Genomic DNA, 16,821 nt, shown 5'->3' with positions numbered 1-16,821 from the left:
TGTTGTTGTTGTTGTTGTTGTTGTTGTTGTTGTTGTTGTTGTTGTTGCTGCTGCTGCTGCTGCTGCTGCTGTTGATGTTGTTGTTGCATTATTTCATAAGGTCTAGCATTTTGTTGGGTCAATGCTTGTTGAGTAATCGGACTTTTAATACCAGGAACACCAAATTGGGAAGTGTTTATGCTATTATTAACTGTACCAGTAGTAGGTCGTTGTTGAATTAATAAACGAAACCGAGGATCTAATAGCTAAAAAATTTGAAAAAAAATATTATTTAAAATCAATATATACATAGATAAATAATATTATTTTACTTGAAATTTTGGATCTTGAACTCTATGTCGAATAACCATTTGAGCATTTGGAGCACCCATTTGTTGAAATGGCATTCGTTGAGCTTTAACTGCACTAGGTGGTAAGGGCTGACGAAAAGTGGGTCCAGAAGAAGTTTCAAAATCTTGACTTTGTACTGCATTTTGAGTATTGATTTCTTGATTAGACGTATCATCTGAATTCCATGCACGCTGATCAGCAGTTGTTTCTTTTTTAAATTGCTGTTTTTGAAGTAATTCCCTTAGATGTCTGGTCATTTCTTGATTAGCTTGAGGTGATGAAAAAACATCTTCACGGCCTCTGGGAGATGAGGGATTAAAATGAGTATTTCTTTGTTGTTGAACTACCGAAGTAGTAGATATTGGCGGACTAAACAAGTCTGTTGACCCAGGTGTTAATTGCGAACGTGTATATTGAGGAGATGGTGATGCTGATGCTGGACTTACAACTCTAGTTACTTTTAATACAGGAGAAGGATATGGTGATCTAGATTGTTGTTGAGAATTCACACTACTAGGGCTTTGTAGAGGAGTCAAAGAACCATCCTAAGAAATTATAAATAGTTATTGACATGTTAATACAATGCTTTATACACAACATTTATCGGCAAATACCTGATTAGTAGAAACTTGTAACTGAGTAGTTAAATTTGATGTATGAACTAACACTTGTTGGTCTGAATTAGTAAACTGATTTGTGTCAATAGTAAGATTTCTTTGGTGAGCTGGTACTCTTTGATATACTTAATAATAATAAGACATTTTTATTAACTCGTTAATTAACAAAACAATAAAACTCAAGTTAACTAAACAATATACCTTGACTACGTTGATCTTGCATTACTTGTTGCTGTTGAGCTGCTTGTGCCTGTTGTTGTCGCATTGCTTGTAATTGTTTCCATTGACGTTCATTTTCTGCTTCACGAGATCTTTGTTGAGAAATCATTTTATCTTGATCCTATTACCATAAAATAAATATTAATAGTGTTCCTAAACTTCTTTATTAAAATTAAAACACAATAAGTTTGAAAATATGAAGAAACAAATATTGGTAAAAAAAAAAGCTTTTCCGATTATTAATTTAATTAATTATTTTTTTATTATTAATGCATTTGACAAAACAAAAAAACTAAAAGATAATAAACAAATTCAATTTTATTTATTCATTTAGAAGAACATTCACCAAAGTCCCATTTATAAGGCCTACATATTTTGCTTGTCTATTTATTATATTTTGTATAGTATCCTATAAAAACATCCACTATCTATGATGTGTTAAACAATACATTATTTTCAATAGTACAAATGTAATATTATCCACACACCAAATAATTTAATTAACTACTTATAAAACTCAAAACAAGCTTTATATTCTACAAAATATATCACAACATGCCAATTTTGTTAACTATTTCTACAGCATTTAAAATATCAAATATAAAATAAATGTGTTAGAAAATGTATGACAATTACACAAGTTACAATTACATTTAAATTTATATTTAATTGTAATATTAGACAGTAAATTTATTTAGGATACTTAAAGAAGTCACATAATATTTAACTCTATATCAAACATGATAATTTGACATTTATATTAAATTTCTATTAATGTTAATTATGAATTTATCTTGTAAGAGCATAATTAAATATATTCTTTAAATATAATATAATGATAGTATTTTGCAATAATTTTATTAAATCATTAATTTAATATATATTCAAAAACCCTATTCAAAACATAAAATCAATAACAAATCAAACAATTTAGATTGAGTTCAAATAAAAACATTAAAAAACAAAAAACAAAATAATTCAATGCTGTATTTGACCTACACTTTCAAAACACATTATTAATTTAAAATTACTATAATTTAAATCCATTACCAATAATGTTAAACAATAATAATTGTTTAAGTATTACAATAATAATCAAAAATGTTACTAAAAATACCTAATGCAATTAAACCAATAACAGCATTTTAAAATCTCAACACATAATGAGATAATAAAAACAACAAAAGTTGTTAAATATTAAATACTAAAATAATTTACGGGTTTAGAAGCATGTATGACAGTAGCTGGGATTATACTAAAAAATATAAATAAAATGTAAGATAATTTAAAAAATAAAAGAAGAGACAAAATGAACAGACAAAATATCCAAAGAAAATAATTTCCCAGAACGTGCAAGAGAACGCTCACCACAGGGTCATAAGTCTCTTGACCAAGGGACGGGAGTGTGCGCATTATCTCAGACGGTGTTAGTACGCGTATTTGTTGGTCAGACAGCGGAGGTGAAGTGCTGACTGAATTGTTAGTACTGCTAGCAGTTATGTTAGTTTTAGCGCCCTCAGTGCCAGCTGATGATGATTCATTTCTTACCAACTGAACATTACGTATAGTACCAGTTGGCTGCGATGTTATTATATGTAATAGGTTGTTACGTGAATCTGTTTGATTTTTAGTATCTATAGTAGCTAATATAGAATTGGACATTATTAATGAAGGAACTGTTTGTATTATATGAATACTATTAGGTGGATAATGTAAAGTCCCTCTTTCAGATGACCCTGATGCTACATATTGATATTGAATAGGTTCAGATGAATTTTTTTCTGCGGGAATGATGTGAATGGTGCGCAAATTAACAGGATTAGGCGATGGAGGATTTGGTAGCACTGGTATATATTGTATTGTTGATGGATGAGTAGGGATAGTTGTAGGAAATGTTTGCTGGGGTGGGTTGGATTCTGGTTCAGGATCAGAAGGCTGAGGCGATTGCGAGTTAGTATGACCATCACCAGCGGCAATAAGTATTGCAGGTTGCATCAGTTCTTTGGTGGGACACACCTCTCCATTGTTAATCGTCGGACTCTGGGTAGCACTAGATGTTGAACTGGTCCGGTTGTCGCCACTGGTACTGTCATCCTTCACGGCCTGTTTGTGTTGTTATAGAATGGATGCCATTAAAGAAACAAATCCCAAAAGCAATACAATGAGAACATATAAACTATAGATGCTAATACTTTTAACAATGTCTATTCGCTGTCAATTTTTATTGAAGGATTAATAATCAAAAAATGAGTTTTTTTAATAATTTATTTTTAATCTTATTTTTATTGAAAAAAAAATGTATGTTACTAATTTAAATGTACTTATAGATTGAAAAATAATTATATAAGTAGAAATGGAAAAATACTGTTCAAAAAAACTCTTAAATATATATTAATTCAAATATGAAATGAAAATAGAAAAATGCTATATTTAAATATCAAGAAATCAATGAAGAAAATGGGACGGTTGATAAAAAAATTGCAAAATAATAATGCTATGGGTTATCTATTTAAAAAAAATGTTACAATGTAAAAATTTACCAAACAAACAATAGTATTATTACTTAGACTTAATTCATCAAAATCAATGAAAATATGCATTTAGAACTAAAAAATATACAAAATACAATTTATTTAGTATGAACAATTGTTGAGTTATCCAAGTTATCAAATATAAGTTAAATTATCAGACAATCCTAGCTTATAACAAAAAAAATATATTATATGTACTATAGTTCAAATTTTATTAAGAAAAATACTTGCATTCATTTTAACTCAAAACTCAAAATCAATAAAATTTCATGAATAAGTATAAAAATGTTCTAGTTAACATGTAACACATATCTATATTTGTTTAAAAAAAAATAATTTAAAACATTTAATAAGTAGTATGTAGGAAACAATCTATGTGCATAATCATAAAAATAAGTGGCAACTTAAATAGGACTTAAAAACAGTACGGAATAATTCCAAAATCGATAATTCTATTTCTTAAATAATTTTGGATTTATGTGAATTATTTAAATCTAAAATTGCAGTGTAAAAATTACTAGTGCTTAAAAATTAATCAACAACTAGACATAACCAATAAAATAAAACCAATATTGTTTTAAATTGTCTGTTTCAATAAATCCTAAAAATGTGCAAAACGCTGTAATTTGTGATTAGCCTTAAAAACATGAGTAATATAAGATGATTTGTTGTATTTTATAGTAACCAAAAGCGCTTTGGTCAAGTCACACAAGCACACACAAATAATTTTTAACTTAAGCCCCAATAAAAAAAGCTTCACTTTAAATATAGGAACTTTAAAAAAATAACATTATTTCTTAATTTAAAGTACACGCTTATTTTTTCCACCTATTATAAGTTTTAAGCTCCCAATTTGAATACTTTAATGAATCCATGATTTTCATATACCATAATGATATGCTGATTAATATAAATAAGTTCTCTAAAAAAAAATTTTACATAATGTTTTAAGCTTACCTGCTGTGCTTTCTTTTGTCTCAAATTAGTTCTATTTTCTCTTGCTTTTAATAAAAAGGGACTTTTCTGTTCTGGAGATAACGTTCTCCATTTTTTTAATATTTGTCTCGATCTTTCAGGCCAGGCTATAGTTTTTAAAAAATTATAACATATATAAATAAAATATTACTATAAACATTAATATATAACATACAAGGGAATTCTGTTTTCCACTCAGGATGCGTAAGATTAGCATATAATACAGCTGATATAGAAGCTTTGGATCCTAGTGCTTCATCTGCTTCCATTTTTTGGGAATTTCTTTGATTATTATTTAAAGCTGAAGACTGAGATCCAACACCTTCTAAACTATCTTCACCACCACTTTGAACCCAAGGACTATGAGGTTCAGAAAATGCTGGACTAAATTGGGATGGACTACTATAAAATTAAAAAAATGGACAATTAAGTTAAATATGTTTAAATAAGAATTTTCAAATATATAATACATTTATTTTATATCAGAAATAAAATAATTACTTACTTGCTATACTCTGAATGATATGGCGACATTGCTGGATAAATAGGAGAAGGCATATTGGTAACTACAGGTGGCAATGCTGGCGCTGGTACTTTTCCTCGAGACATATTAGTTGGTAAACCTAAAACATATTTGAATTATAAACTAAAATTTAAAAGTTAAACTAAAAATCATTTACTTGTACGAGATGGAGACATAATTGGTGTACGATTCTGATTTTGAGCCATAACAATTCCATTTTGGGCTTGAGGGATGGTACCAATATTACTATCACCCATTATCAACATATTAGAATTATTTGGATCTTGTGAATCTTGTGAAGCATCATCAGTTAAAACTACTTTAAATATCTCTTCAACATCTTTACTATCCATATTAGGTAAACCTTAAAATGAAAAACATTTTATTAAGTGAATTTAATTTATAACAAATATATTTCACTATTTAATTAATAAAAAATAAATTAAAAATGAGATATGTACATATTTAAAAAAACCATTTAAAAATTTATTTCTCAATAAATACAAGTCAATCATAATTAATTTTGAAAAAAAAAAGCCAAGGGATTGTTTGGTGTATATGAATTAGGGATGAGGCATGGAATTTAATTTTTTGAATATCCAGATATCTTAATACGGATTTATGGATTAGCTTTTTATGTGACTTATAATTATTTTAAATTTTTAGTAAACTTAATTTTATTTTATTGTAGTGAAAATTTAATAACCAATTAATATCATGTTTTATAAATTGTAGTATAATTATCATAACTTCAACAGTTTTTATAATTCATTTTTAATTACTAAAACATTAAGTTATTAAATTGTTGAGTTAAGATGAGTTAGAATGTGTCTCAAATATGTAGAGATGGGCAAAATATATCAACTTTTTAAAAACATTGATGTTTTTATTGCGATGTGTTGAAAAAAAAATTGATTTTTTTCTAATCTGAAGTCCAATGTTTAAATAACATATTTATTTAAACATTTTACAATTTATATTTAACATATATACATATAACATAGATACAATTTTTCTTAAAACTTATTAAGGTAAACTTCGATTTTTTAAACATCAATGTTTTTATCGAAAATATCGATCACCAACATCAATGTTTCAAATGTAGATACATCGATACATCGGAACATCAATGTTTCAAACTTTTTACCCATCTCTACAAATATTGTTATAGAATTAAATTTAAGGGAATATAAAAATGAGTCATTGAACAGCAAAATTGAGTTGGATAATTTATGAAATTCTGATGATTCAGAATTTTAAAATCCGAATATGCCTACCACTAATATGAAAACTAATATTAAATATTTTTTAAACTTCATTTTATTCAAATAACTATTGATATTACTACAGTTCTAAGAAATTTCAAAATATTAATATACCTGTCTCCCTGACCATAGAATCAAGGTTAAAATGGGATCCTAATATTTCACTAAATTCATCTTTTTGAGCTGAAGAACTAGTGGTTTCACTTGTATCAGGTTCTTCGACAACTAAACCAGCATCTAAATCAATTGGTGTAATAAATTAAAATACTTAATTTTAAATTTAATTATTTGAAAACCATAATATACATACCTTCCATCTCTGTCTTAATATTACTACTACTTTGTTCATTCATAATGGAATCTAATAAATTATCAGACAATAAAATATCTTTAAGGGTATCATTTTCATTTGAAGAAGAAATATCTTTTTTCTGAAAACAAAAATTTAATTTGAAGACCAATTTGAGTCATATATAACATTTTCAAATATTAAAACCAAAAATTATAAGTAAATTAATTTATAACCAAGGAGCAGTGTGGTGCATTGTGGTTCAAACCAGACTTAATGCAAAAAACATTCTACAGAATTAATTCCCTAGGTTCTTTCTCTCTCCTTCCAACGTTCTGCTTATTCTACACAGCTTCCTACCGAATCAAATTCACTGGGAGTAAAGTCCACACACATAATATTCTCTATTTAAAGAAAGAGGAACAAGTAATACTTCACTTTACTCTCTAAATGAAAGGGACATTGAAACAAAAACCTCGGTCATTTCAATGAGAAATTTAAAAAAATAAAAAATTTTGAACAGATTAAGATTTGAAAAAAAAAAATATCAAGTGACTATTAATGCCACATAAAAGCCAAAATTATAATCTCTGAAAATTGCTAAATTAACATTTAATGAACATTTTAAATCTTTACAATAATTATTTTTTAAGTATTGATGAAAAAAAATGCAATTCTGAAAACTGTTGTCCTATAATAGTTTACGGTTATTTATTGTAACTTTTTGTTAGTTATTTTGTCAGATTTCCTTAAATATTAGAAGATAATATTATTATATTAAGAAAATTTTACAGAAATTAAAAAATGTAATTCCTAACACATTAGTTTGACAACATTAATTATCAGAAAAAAAGTTAATAAATGAGACAATAATGGTTAAAATCTCAAAACAAAAAAAATAACACATCATGGTAAAACATTCCACATTTTACCCACAACTTACAACAGGCATTTTCCATTATTATATATTTTAAATAAATATTTGAATTAGTGTTAGTATGTGCTATATAATGTACAGATCAAGAGTGAAAAATCTTTTCCTAACATTGTGTACACTATTTTAATCAATTAATGCTTGAATCTATGTACTACTACTATTATTTATTGGTTATTTTCCTAAATCTTAATTATTTATAAATTACCTTTTCAATAATTTTTGGTTGTTCATTTGCTTCACTTATTTCTTCTTTAATATTTAAACATTTTTTGATTACTTCTTCTTTGGCTTGTTGTTTAGCTTTAACCTCATCCATAATTTTTAATTCAGCCTAATAAAAACAAATTAGTGTATTATTCAGATTTTATAAATTAAGAATATATGATTTCAAATACTTTTAAAAATACTCATCATACCTGAGAAAGTTCAATGGTTTTAATAACTCCATCTTTTTCTTCTACTTCTTCAGACTCACTACTATCTAATATCTGCGCAGCAACATTGCATGCATCCAACAAATCTCGACCAAAAAATGCATCTTGAATATAATTTGGATAATTTTCAGCAATTTTACTTTTTGGTTTTCTCCAACGATTAGGTTTTCGCCTAGGTTTATTGTCTTCACCATCAATATCATGAGTCATTTCTTCTTCTTTGTCTTTAGCTCGAGGCATACGTCCTCTAACAATAAATCCACCAATGCCTAGTTTCTGAAGATTTCTAACTCGTTTTCGACGTAAAACCATTACACCTGATTCCAATGTCAAAATACTAAAACCTTCTGGTGGTTCAGGTGGACGCCCATCATCGCGAGGAGGTACTACCATCCCTTCTTTATATATTGGTTCTGGTTCACTTGGTTCTTCCTTTATATCATCAAAATCCATTTTATAGACATCATCATGTTGCTTTATAGAATCATTAATAATATCTAAATTATAAAATATATAATTAATTATTATTATTATCACTATACCCATAAACATAAATAAATAAATTCTAACCTCTACTATTACATACAACAGATTCAATAGCTGCCATTATTGCAGCTTCTTTTTCCAACTGGACTTTTTTCAAATCTTTACGTTTTTTACGCTGATGAGATATTTCTATACCACTGGTTAGATACTTCATATGTTGAATACCCGATTCAGATAAATAAATACCATCCATACAGTATTCATTTGTTATCCTGGATCCATCTGGGCTATTATCACGTGATGAAATTTTCTGTTTGATTTTAGGACTTGAAACATAGGATAAATGAGGAGGAGCTGTTCCTCGAGGGCGACATAATAAACAAGCATATCCTTCTTCAGCACACTTTTCTGCATCATCATCGTTTTCAATCTTATCACATTTTCCATGGAGCCATCTAAAAAACCATACTAATGATGATTATCATTATAGATTTAGGAATCTTGGTAGGTAATCCAGTCATTTGATAATCAGGCTATATTAACCTATATGTACCAATATGTATTTATATATATAAATTTACTATCATAACAATAAACCGTTAGATAAAACTAAGTAATAACAGATTAAATCTGTATAAACCTATTTGATATTTTATTTTTATTCAGTTAACGTTGAAGTATTGTGTGTTTATTGTGTACCGGACGGATTAGATATTGTGTTGTATAACGTATTAAAAAGTCGCAACAAAGAAAACGAAAACATACTACTTTAACTTTAATCAAGAAACTAAAAATTTAAAATAAATTAGAAAATGGTAAAAAATTAGTAAACCTCGCTAACCAATTTGGATTAGGCTATGCTAAAATATATGATATAAGAAAAACTAGCAAAAAAATAAAATTTTTTTTCAAAAATAACAAGTTTGAAAAGTATGTGCAAAACATTTTTTAAGACATGTCCCATCAAAATATTAATTGCACCGCATGTATGTATTATTTATATGTTATAATAAAATATAATAAAATTATTCATTTTTTAATATGAATAAAAATGCGTTTTTATGTGAACTCTGGCGTTTTTGTTAATCCAACAGTAGCGTGGTCTGATATGTGCCGGATTACCGAAGATTCTAGTGTATTAAAATTAAAAATGTACCTGTCACACTGAGAGCATTTAATAATCAATTGATTATCAGTATATGATTCTTGACATGATGGACAGATACTACGAGATGCACAAGGTCCACATTCGGTATAATTATTCAACCAAGAACAATTAAACCCTGGATCATTAGAGCCACATGTCAAGCACTGAGCACACCTTTATAAACAAATTTTTAATGTTAATAACAAAACATAATGTTAAATAATATAATACAAAAAATAAAATATAAATAATTAAAATATAATATATAAAATTAACTTAATAATTTACACTTACCACTTGCATTTCCAAGTTCCTCTAGGAACATAATCAAGTTTTGGATCTGTACAATAAATATGGTATGAAATATCACATTCATCACAAAGTATAAGTCTAGACTCATCATTACGTTGTCCACACCCTTCACAAACTGTACAATCTAAACATCTCCATCCTTTTTGAAGAATAACTTTAGTTACCTAAAAAATGTTAATATTAAGAAATATATTTTTTAAAAACTTAATTCTTAGTAACAACTCACTTTAACATTAACACAAAATGGATGATAGCACTGACCACATTGTGAACATGAAATAAGACAAGCTTCTTGATCTGTACCTAAGGATCCACACATAACACATATATCTTGACCAAGTACAAATTTATCCTTAGCTGAGCATAAAACAATACGATTTTCATTATTAGGATCGATATCGTTTAAAGAATTTTTGGCACTGACATCCGACAAAGGTCTCTAAAAGAATAATTTAAAATTACATTTAATCAAAAAAATAGAATGACTTAAAAATTAAATGGTTGATTTTAGTCCTCTATAGAAACTTACTTGTAATCCAAGACCAGGTACACCAAATATGCCACGCATTCTACCTCGAGGTCTTTTTCTTGGGAACTCAACAAGTCGTTGTCCTTTTTTTTGGTACATAGGTTTTAATGCAGCAGTTAACTTCCCTAAGCCTTTAGCACGACCAGCATATCCGGAAAGCAATAGTCGTTTTTTAGCTACTTTACTTGCAGCAAATGGCTTTCCTTTACCCAAACCATAGCCACCCAATCGATTATCATCAAAATCTTTGCTATTCTATAAACAAAATACAACATTATTTGTTATAGAAATTTAAAATAGTTCAATATTTAACAGTAACCTTATATTCAGAGTCATGTTCAGGTTGAAAAACATCTATTGAGCTATTAGAATCTCCAAATTCATCATAACCATCACGACGTTGCTGTACAACATTTTTACATATTGGACACATATATTCAGATGCTGAACTTTTACTGTGGCTAGTTATGTATTCAGCTTCAGGATCACAAGCACCATGAATATATTTTCGACATGAGATGCATTGAACCATTTCTCGATGAGCAGCAGCTCGGTAAGCTCGATGACAAAGTGGACATGAAGAACCTTTATTGCGTTGTTGATAACATGAATCACAAACTGTATAATGAGCATGCCATCGAGAAGATAATCCTGCACCTGGAGTACGAGAACCACAGTCAGTGCATACACGACAACACTGAAAACAATAATCAATACAAAAGCTTAGTACCATTTTACTTAGAAAATATTTGAATTCTATTAATTTTTTGAATTTTTAAAATTTCAAACTATATTAATTCGTTAAAATAAAAATATATTTAATTACTTTGCATTTCCATCCAATTTTAGGTATTGTTGTCACTTGAGGTCTCAAACACCCAGGGTGATAGGCTTTATCACAACCTTCACATAGCATAACTTTAGTTTGTTCAGCTGGTTGCCGACAAACTTGACAAATCCGACAATTACCACATTGCCATCCAGCTCTTACTCCTTTATAAATACATAAATATTAATAAAAATAAAATAAAATTAAAATAAAAAAAGAAAAACTTATTTTAAATTTACTTAATCATACCTGGGAGTAAAGCTAAACCAATACAAACACCATGATAATGGTTACCACATACTGTACACATCATTAGATTAGAAACATCTCCAAGTGTCGAACAAATACCACAAGCAACATTAGCAGATAGTTCTAAAAATAAAATAATTTATATTAAATCATTAATAATTATTCTTTTATTAGATATTTTTAAGTTGAAAATTTTGCACTTGACTTACCCATTAAAGGAACATGATCAAGGTGAGAATTGCATATTAAAGCTGGAACACTCATCTCTTGAAATGAAGCCGAAGCAAAAATACAAGGATAGTGAAAAAATTTTAAACAATTAGTATATGTACACGGAGCACTTGCACCTAGGTGGCCACAATAAGTACACCGTCGCATTAAGCTCTCTAAAATAAGTTCAGGCACATTTTCTAATGAATCAGCAACATCACATTTTATACCCTGAGTCCAGGTAGCACAAAACTGGTGAACATAGACATAACCATTAGATTCAAATTGTTCAAATAACAAATTTAAATCGGGAACATCCAAATGACCAATAACACTAAGTTCATCCACAGGTTCAAAACTACTAGTTGAAAATTGTTGTTGTCTAAAATTAAAATATAAAAGAAAATCAACCAAAATATAAAAATGTTACTAAATTTTTTTGGCCAATAAATATCCATTTATAAAAAATAAAACTAAAACTCACTTGAATTTTGCAGCAGACTTTTGCCTTCTATATTGTACAATAGGTGTCATTTCAGCAGTTGGTGATTGTAATGGCATTGGAGTTAATTGTTTAGTTACCAATTGTTTAATGAACTCATCTAATGTTGATTTAAATTCTTTTTCCCAATCTAACCTTAAAAGAGGTCCTTGTCCAAGTTGACTTCGTTCCCCCAAATTACAAAACGCACATACCTTTCCTGGCCTAAACATTAAAATATTAATATGAAAATCAAAATAAATAATTCAACTATTTACCAAGTCTCTTGATACAATACACTTCTATCATCAATAGAAGGATCTACAGTCAATGAAGTAGGTGGGGTAATTTCATCTGTTCGAGAAACATTTGGAGATTTACCTTCAGCATCTTCCCTATAATAGATAAGAAAAAAGAAATATATTTTACTAATATATTCATATATTTAAGATTTATTTATATATAACCTTCTCCATCTTTTAATTTTTAAATTCAATTTTTTCATTTGTAAAGGACTTTCATAAGATGTTAAGGGTGCAAGAGTATTTCTGACTGGTGAACAAGATGTTGCTTCTTCAAAGTTACCTTCTAAAAATAAAAAAAATTATATATCATTGACAAATGTGTTATAACTCAATTTATGAATTAGGTGAACCGTTTTTCTATGTTTTTTATATTATTTATAAGGAAAAAAGATAATCTATAAACAATATACCTTCTGTCTTAACATTAACATCTATAGGAGTTTGATTAGAAGAGGTTTCATCTACTGATATAGAAGCTGCTTCTGTAGAAACACGTGAACCATCTTCTTCTTGATAATCTGGATCATCATCCATATCTTCATTATCATCATCATCATCATCCTCCTCCTCACCATCATCATCATCGTCGTCATCATCATCCAACATAGGAGCACCATTGTCAATATCTTCGTCTGAGCAAGGATCTTCATCTATATCCATTTCATCAGATTTATCTATAGATGACTTAGACATTTTAGTTTTGTCATTGTCCATTTTCTAAAAAAAAAAAAAATGTTAATGTAAATGTAGTTAAATTGATAAAAATGTAATTAACTAATTTTCTCTGATGAAATTACTATTGTTAATATCTGCAGTGGTATAAGCAGAAATTTGGTATAGAGAGGATATCATAAATAAAAATGTATTGTTATCTTTATTCTTTATTATTATACAAAAGAAAAAATGCAATCAAGGCGGAAATTCATCTTTCTGGCTTTTACACTAAATTCATCAATTATTTGTTTTGTAGATAATGGAATATCTCAATGTATATTCATTAACACCAATCCATTTAACCGTGACTACCCCATCATATTTCTTAAATATGTTTTTAAATATTTAAGACTAAAAAAAAAAAAGCCCATGGGGATAATCCCTCTCTGTGCATGCCACTAAATATCTGTTAATTACAAATCTAATTATTAATTAAAATGAAGTTAGAGAATATCATGTACAGTCTAATAAATGTTTCCAATAAAAATAGTTATTTATTATAAAATAATATCATAAAATTATCACAATTTTAAAATTTGAATCAATAAAATTGTTTAAATAATTACATACCAAACTAAACTTAACTAACTTAAACGTTAACTTTTTTTTTTTTTAATTTAATAATTAAGTAGTAGATAATTATGAAACACTTTTTAATTCAGTAATTATTACATATTGATGTCAAATATGTTTTTTTTAAATATTTATAGCTTAAAATAATCAAGATGATAAATGTTATTTTTCCACTTTATTTTAATAAAAATTACTAACCATTTTATTGCATTAATAATTATTGGTACCTATGTAACTATTTTAAAATGTATATGTCAAATTGCACATAAAACAGACCTGTACCATACATTGGTTCAGTAAGCTTCTTCTTGCTACTTATTACAAATATTCTATAATTTTACATTTCTAATTTAATTAAATATTAAGTATGTACCTATACAATTTGTTTACATAATATTTATGACTTATTTATTCTTTACTTAAAAAGTTTATCATTATTAATATTTTATAAAAAAAATGTATTTATCAAATAAAAATAAAATTAAAATAAATACAATGTCTTATTTTGGATTGTAGCTTTTACTAGAAAGCTGTCAGTGAACATTAAATTTACGATTTTAAAAATAATGATAGTACGGGAATTGAGAACAAGTATAAGTAAAGATATTTTACATAACTCAATGATAAGGTTAACTAATTTTATTTCATAGTAATTTTCAATGATCAATAACAAGCTGTTTCTTCTTTCATATACATCACAAATGTTTACAAACTCAATATCAAATTAATACAGTTATCATTAAATATGATTTTCTTTATGGAAGACTACTTTACAGGAGACTACTATAGAACTTGTGCAATTTAGTGGTATTATTTAAACTGTACAAGATAACTTTTATTTGTATACTTAAAACTAAATTTTATGATAATTCAATTAATTTAATAAGACCATAAATTATTTCATAAAATTTATTAGTTATGTGTATGTAGTATATATCCAACAAATCAATAGTTTCCTATCCATTCAACTTGTTTTCTAAATTTTGTTAAATCAAGAACACTATAATAATACTATAACAAATGCATGATGACATGACACCTACAGTCCACTTTATGGCTTAAATCAGGCACATTAAGCATAAGTCAATGTTTATTCAGATTATAGGAGTTTTTATTGATTCTATGGTTATCTAATAACACAAATTTCAAATAAAAACTATTCTTAGAATTCTGTTGATTTAAGTACATTTTAAATAACCTTTCAACAACTAATATTTTGAATATATAAATAAATACCATATTTTCAATAATCATCAAACGAGAAATAATATATTTCAGAACAAAGAAAAATGGATGTTATATCAGATATAATCATGAAGTATAATTTAAGAAACTCAGTTCAAAAAGTTAAAAAGCATATTTAATGAAATTTAAAATCCTAATCTAAACAAATTAACTTAACTTCTTAGTTTATACGAAATATATTAAAACATTTAATTAAAAAAATGTAATTAAATATTGATTAAAAATAGATTTTTAGATGATATTCTTATTAAATAAGATTATTTAATTTTTTAATTATAAAACACGCCACACTTATCAATCTAATCACTTACCATCAAAAGCATATTAATCTCATAGAAGTGTACAAAAAATGTATATAAGTTTACAAATATGACAGTTAAAAAAACACTTGTGGCTACAATCAAAATTATTTATCAATTGCTTAATTTTATACACATAAAACTCGGAAACTCTTAAATACCTTACAAAAATAAATTTTTATCGTCTGACCAGGAAAAGCGAGTCTTAAGCTGTTTAGGAGGTAATCCGCATTATTTACTGAAAGTGTCTACCAGTCATCAAACTAAAAACAAATAAATTGTATTGTCAGTCAGTTGGGTTCTATCATATTCAGTCTATCAAATGACAAGTTTAATATTCGTACGATATAAGCAGACTGTGAGAACAGTAAGCAATGGGGACGACGAGCCGAATATTAACACGGCTCACGGGACGTTAATTTGCACGGTCACCGGCGTTATATGTAATATAAATGATAAAAATATACCGTACGCAAATAAATTCAAAATCCAGCAGAGACATTACTTACGAAGTCTTAGATCGGTGACTGTGGTCGGTCCAAAACACATAATAATACACCAAAGATCGGGTTGCCACCGGGAAGCAGGGAGGGGGCGCGACGCTATTCGTTTCGCGGAGCTTTTGCCGAGAGTTCCTCACATGGCGACGAATGGGCGCGAAACGACGGGGGCACAAGAACGGTCGGTATTATCGAGTTCGAAGAATTGTCGTCGTCGTCAGCGTCGGCGGCGGTCGTATAACGCGGCAAGCGCAAACAACGACGCGAATACAAAAACCAATGAAAAGTAATACGGGGAAGAGGAAAACATTTTTACATTATCGGATAATCAAAACAAATCGACAACAGCCTGGTACCACCGCGGGCCAACGCCAGGCTTGCCAATATATCATCATTGCGGCGTATCGCACGCCTCCCACTCTTTGGAGGTATAATGGAAAATCAACATAAAACGAGAATAAATCGACTGAAAGTTTTTCCGTTGCCCATTTAAAAAATAATTGTAGTAAAATACGATTGTAGTATTACTCTAATACTACGAAATTTCTCAAATAGTTGTTTTTAATAAATCACAAATCTGTTTCTACCTACGGACAAGAAACCATTGATTAAATATACAATATTAATAATATAATATAATAAGATAATATTATATATATATATATATATATATATATATATATATATTGCTAATAATATTGTATATTTATCAATGAAGAAACGTTATTAAGATTTAGGACAAATGTTTATTGGGACTTTTGTACCACAGTGTTCTAGTTTATCAGTTTATATAATTTTACATAGACCTATTAACTAAAAAAC

The 16,821-nt window shown here is 27.8% G+C and overlaps 1 protein-coding gene across 1 annotated transcript in view; it reads right to left on the bottom strand.

Annotated features, from left to right (window-relative positions):
- LOC112689548 (histone-lysine N-methyltransferase 2C-like) overlaps nucleotides 1–16,334 on the bottom strand; it is a 38,932-nt gene extending 22,598 nt beyond the window's left edge. Inside the window, exons 1-27 of the mRNA XM_025563318.1 lie at nucleotides 16,009–16,334; nucleotides 13,079–13,385; nucleotides 12,831–12,951; nucleotides 12,642–12,758; nucleotides 12,367–12,588; nucleotides 11,882–12,264; nucleotides 11,673–11,795; nucleotides 11,421–11,587; nucleotides 10,914–11,291; nucleotides 10,595–10,849; nucleotides 10,292–10,504; nucleotides 10,048–10,229; nucleotides 9,763–9,927; nucleotides 8,691–9,061; nucleotides 8,103–8,617; nucleotides 7,892–8,017; nucleotides 6,771–6,891; nucleotides 6,575–6,697; nucleotides 5,353–5,559; nucleotides 5,178–5,295; nucleotides 4,848–5,074; nucleotides 4,655–4,779; nucleotides 2,535–3,269; nucleotides 1,149–1,287; nucleotides 945–1,072; nucleotides 312–875; nucleotides 6–245 (exon numbers count right to left, since the gene is read on the bottom strand). Coding sequence (XP_025419103.1) covers nucleotides 6–245; nucleotides 312–875; nucleotides 945–1,072; nucleotides 1,149–1,287; nucleotides 2,535–3,269; nucleotides 4,655–4,779; nucleotides 4,848–5,074; nucleotides 5,178–5,295; nucleotides 5,353–5,559; nucleotides 6,575–6,697; nucleotides 6,771–6,891; nucleotides 7,892–8,017; nucleotides 8,103–8,617; nucleotides 8,691–9,061; nucleotides 9,763–9,927; nucleotides 10,048–10,229; nucleotides 10,292–10,504; nucleotides 10,595–10,849; nucleotides 10,914–11,291; nucleotides 11,421–11,587; nucleotides 11,673–11,795; nucleotides 11,882–12,264; nucleotides 12,367–12,588; nucleotides 12,642–12,758; nucleotides 12,831–12,951; nucleotides 13,079–13,382 — 6,369 coding nt within the window. The 5' untranslated portion in view covers nucleotides 13,383–13,385; nucleotides 16,009–16,334. The remainder of the gene's footprint in view (nucleotides 1–5; nucleotides 246–311; nucleotides 876–944; nucleotides 1,073–1,148; nucleotides 1,288–2,534; nucleotides 3,270–4,654; nucleotides 4,780–4,847; nucleotides 5,075–5,177; nucleotides 5,296–5,352; nucleotides 5,560–6,574; nucleotides 6,698–6,770; nucleotides 6,892–7,891; nucleotides 8,018–8,102; nucleotides 8,618–8,690; nucleotides 9,062–9,762; nucleotides 9,928–10,047; nucleotides 10,230–10,291; nucleotides 10,505–10,594; nucleotides 10,850–10,913; nucleotides 11,292–11,420; nucleotides 11,588–11,672; nucleotides 11,796–11,881; nucleotides 12,265–12,366; nucleotides 12,589–12,641; nucleotides 12,759–12,830; nucleotides 12,952–13,078; nucleotides 13,386–16,008) is intronic.
- Between the last annotated feature and the right edge of the window lie 487 nt (nucleotides 16,335–16,821).

Source organism: Sipha flava, unplaced genomic scaffold, assembly GCF_003268045.1.
Source record: "Sipha flava isolate LNK unplaced genomic scaffold, YSA_version1 44_pilon_pilon, whole genome shotgun sequence".
NCBI lineage: Eukaryota > Metazoa > Arthropoda > Insecta > Hemiptera > Aphididae > Sipha > Sipha flava.
The sequence above is the reverse complement of the archived record's forward strand: the minus strand, read 5'-3'. Positions and strand labels throughout refer to the sequence as shown.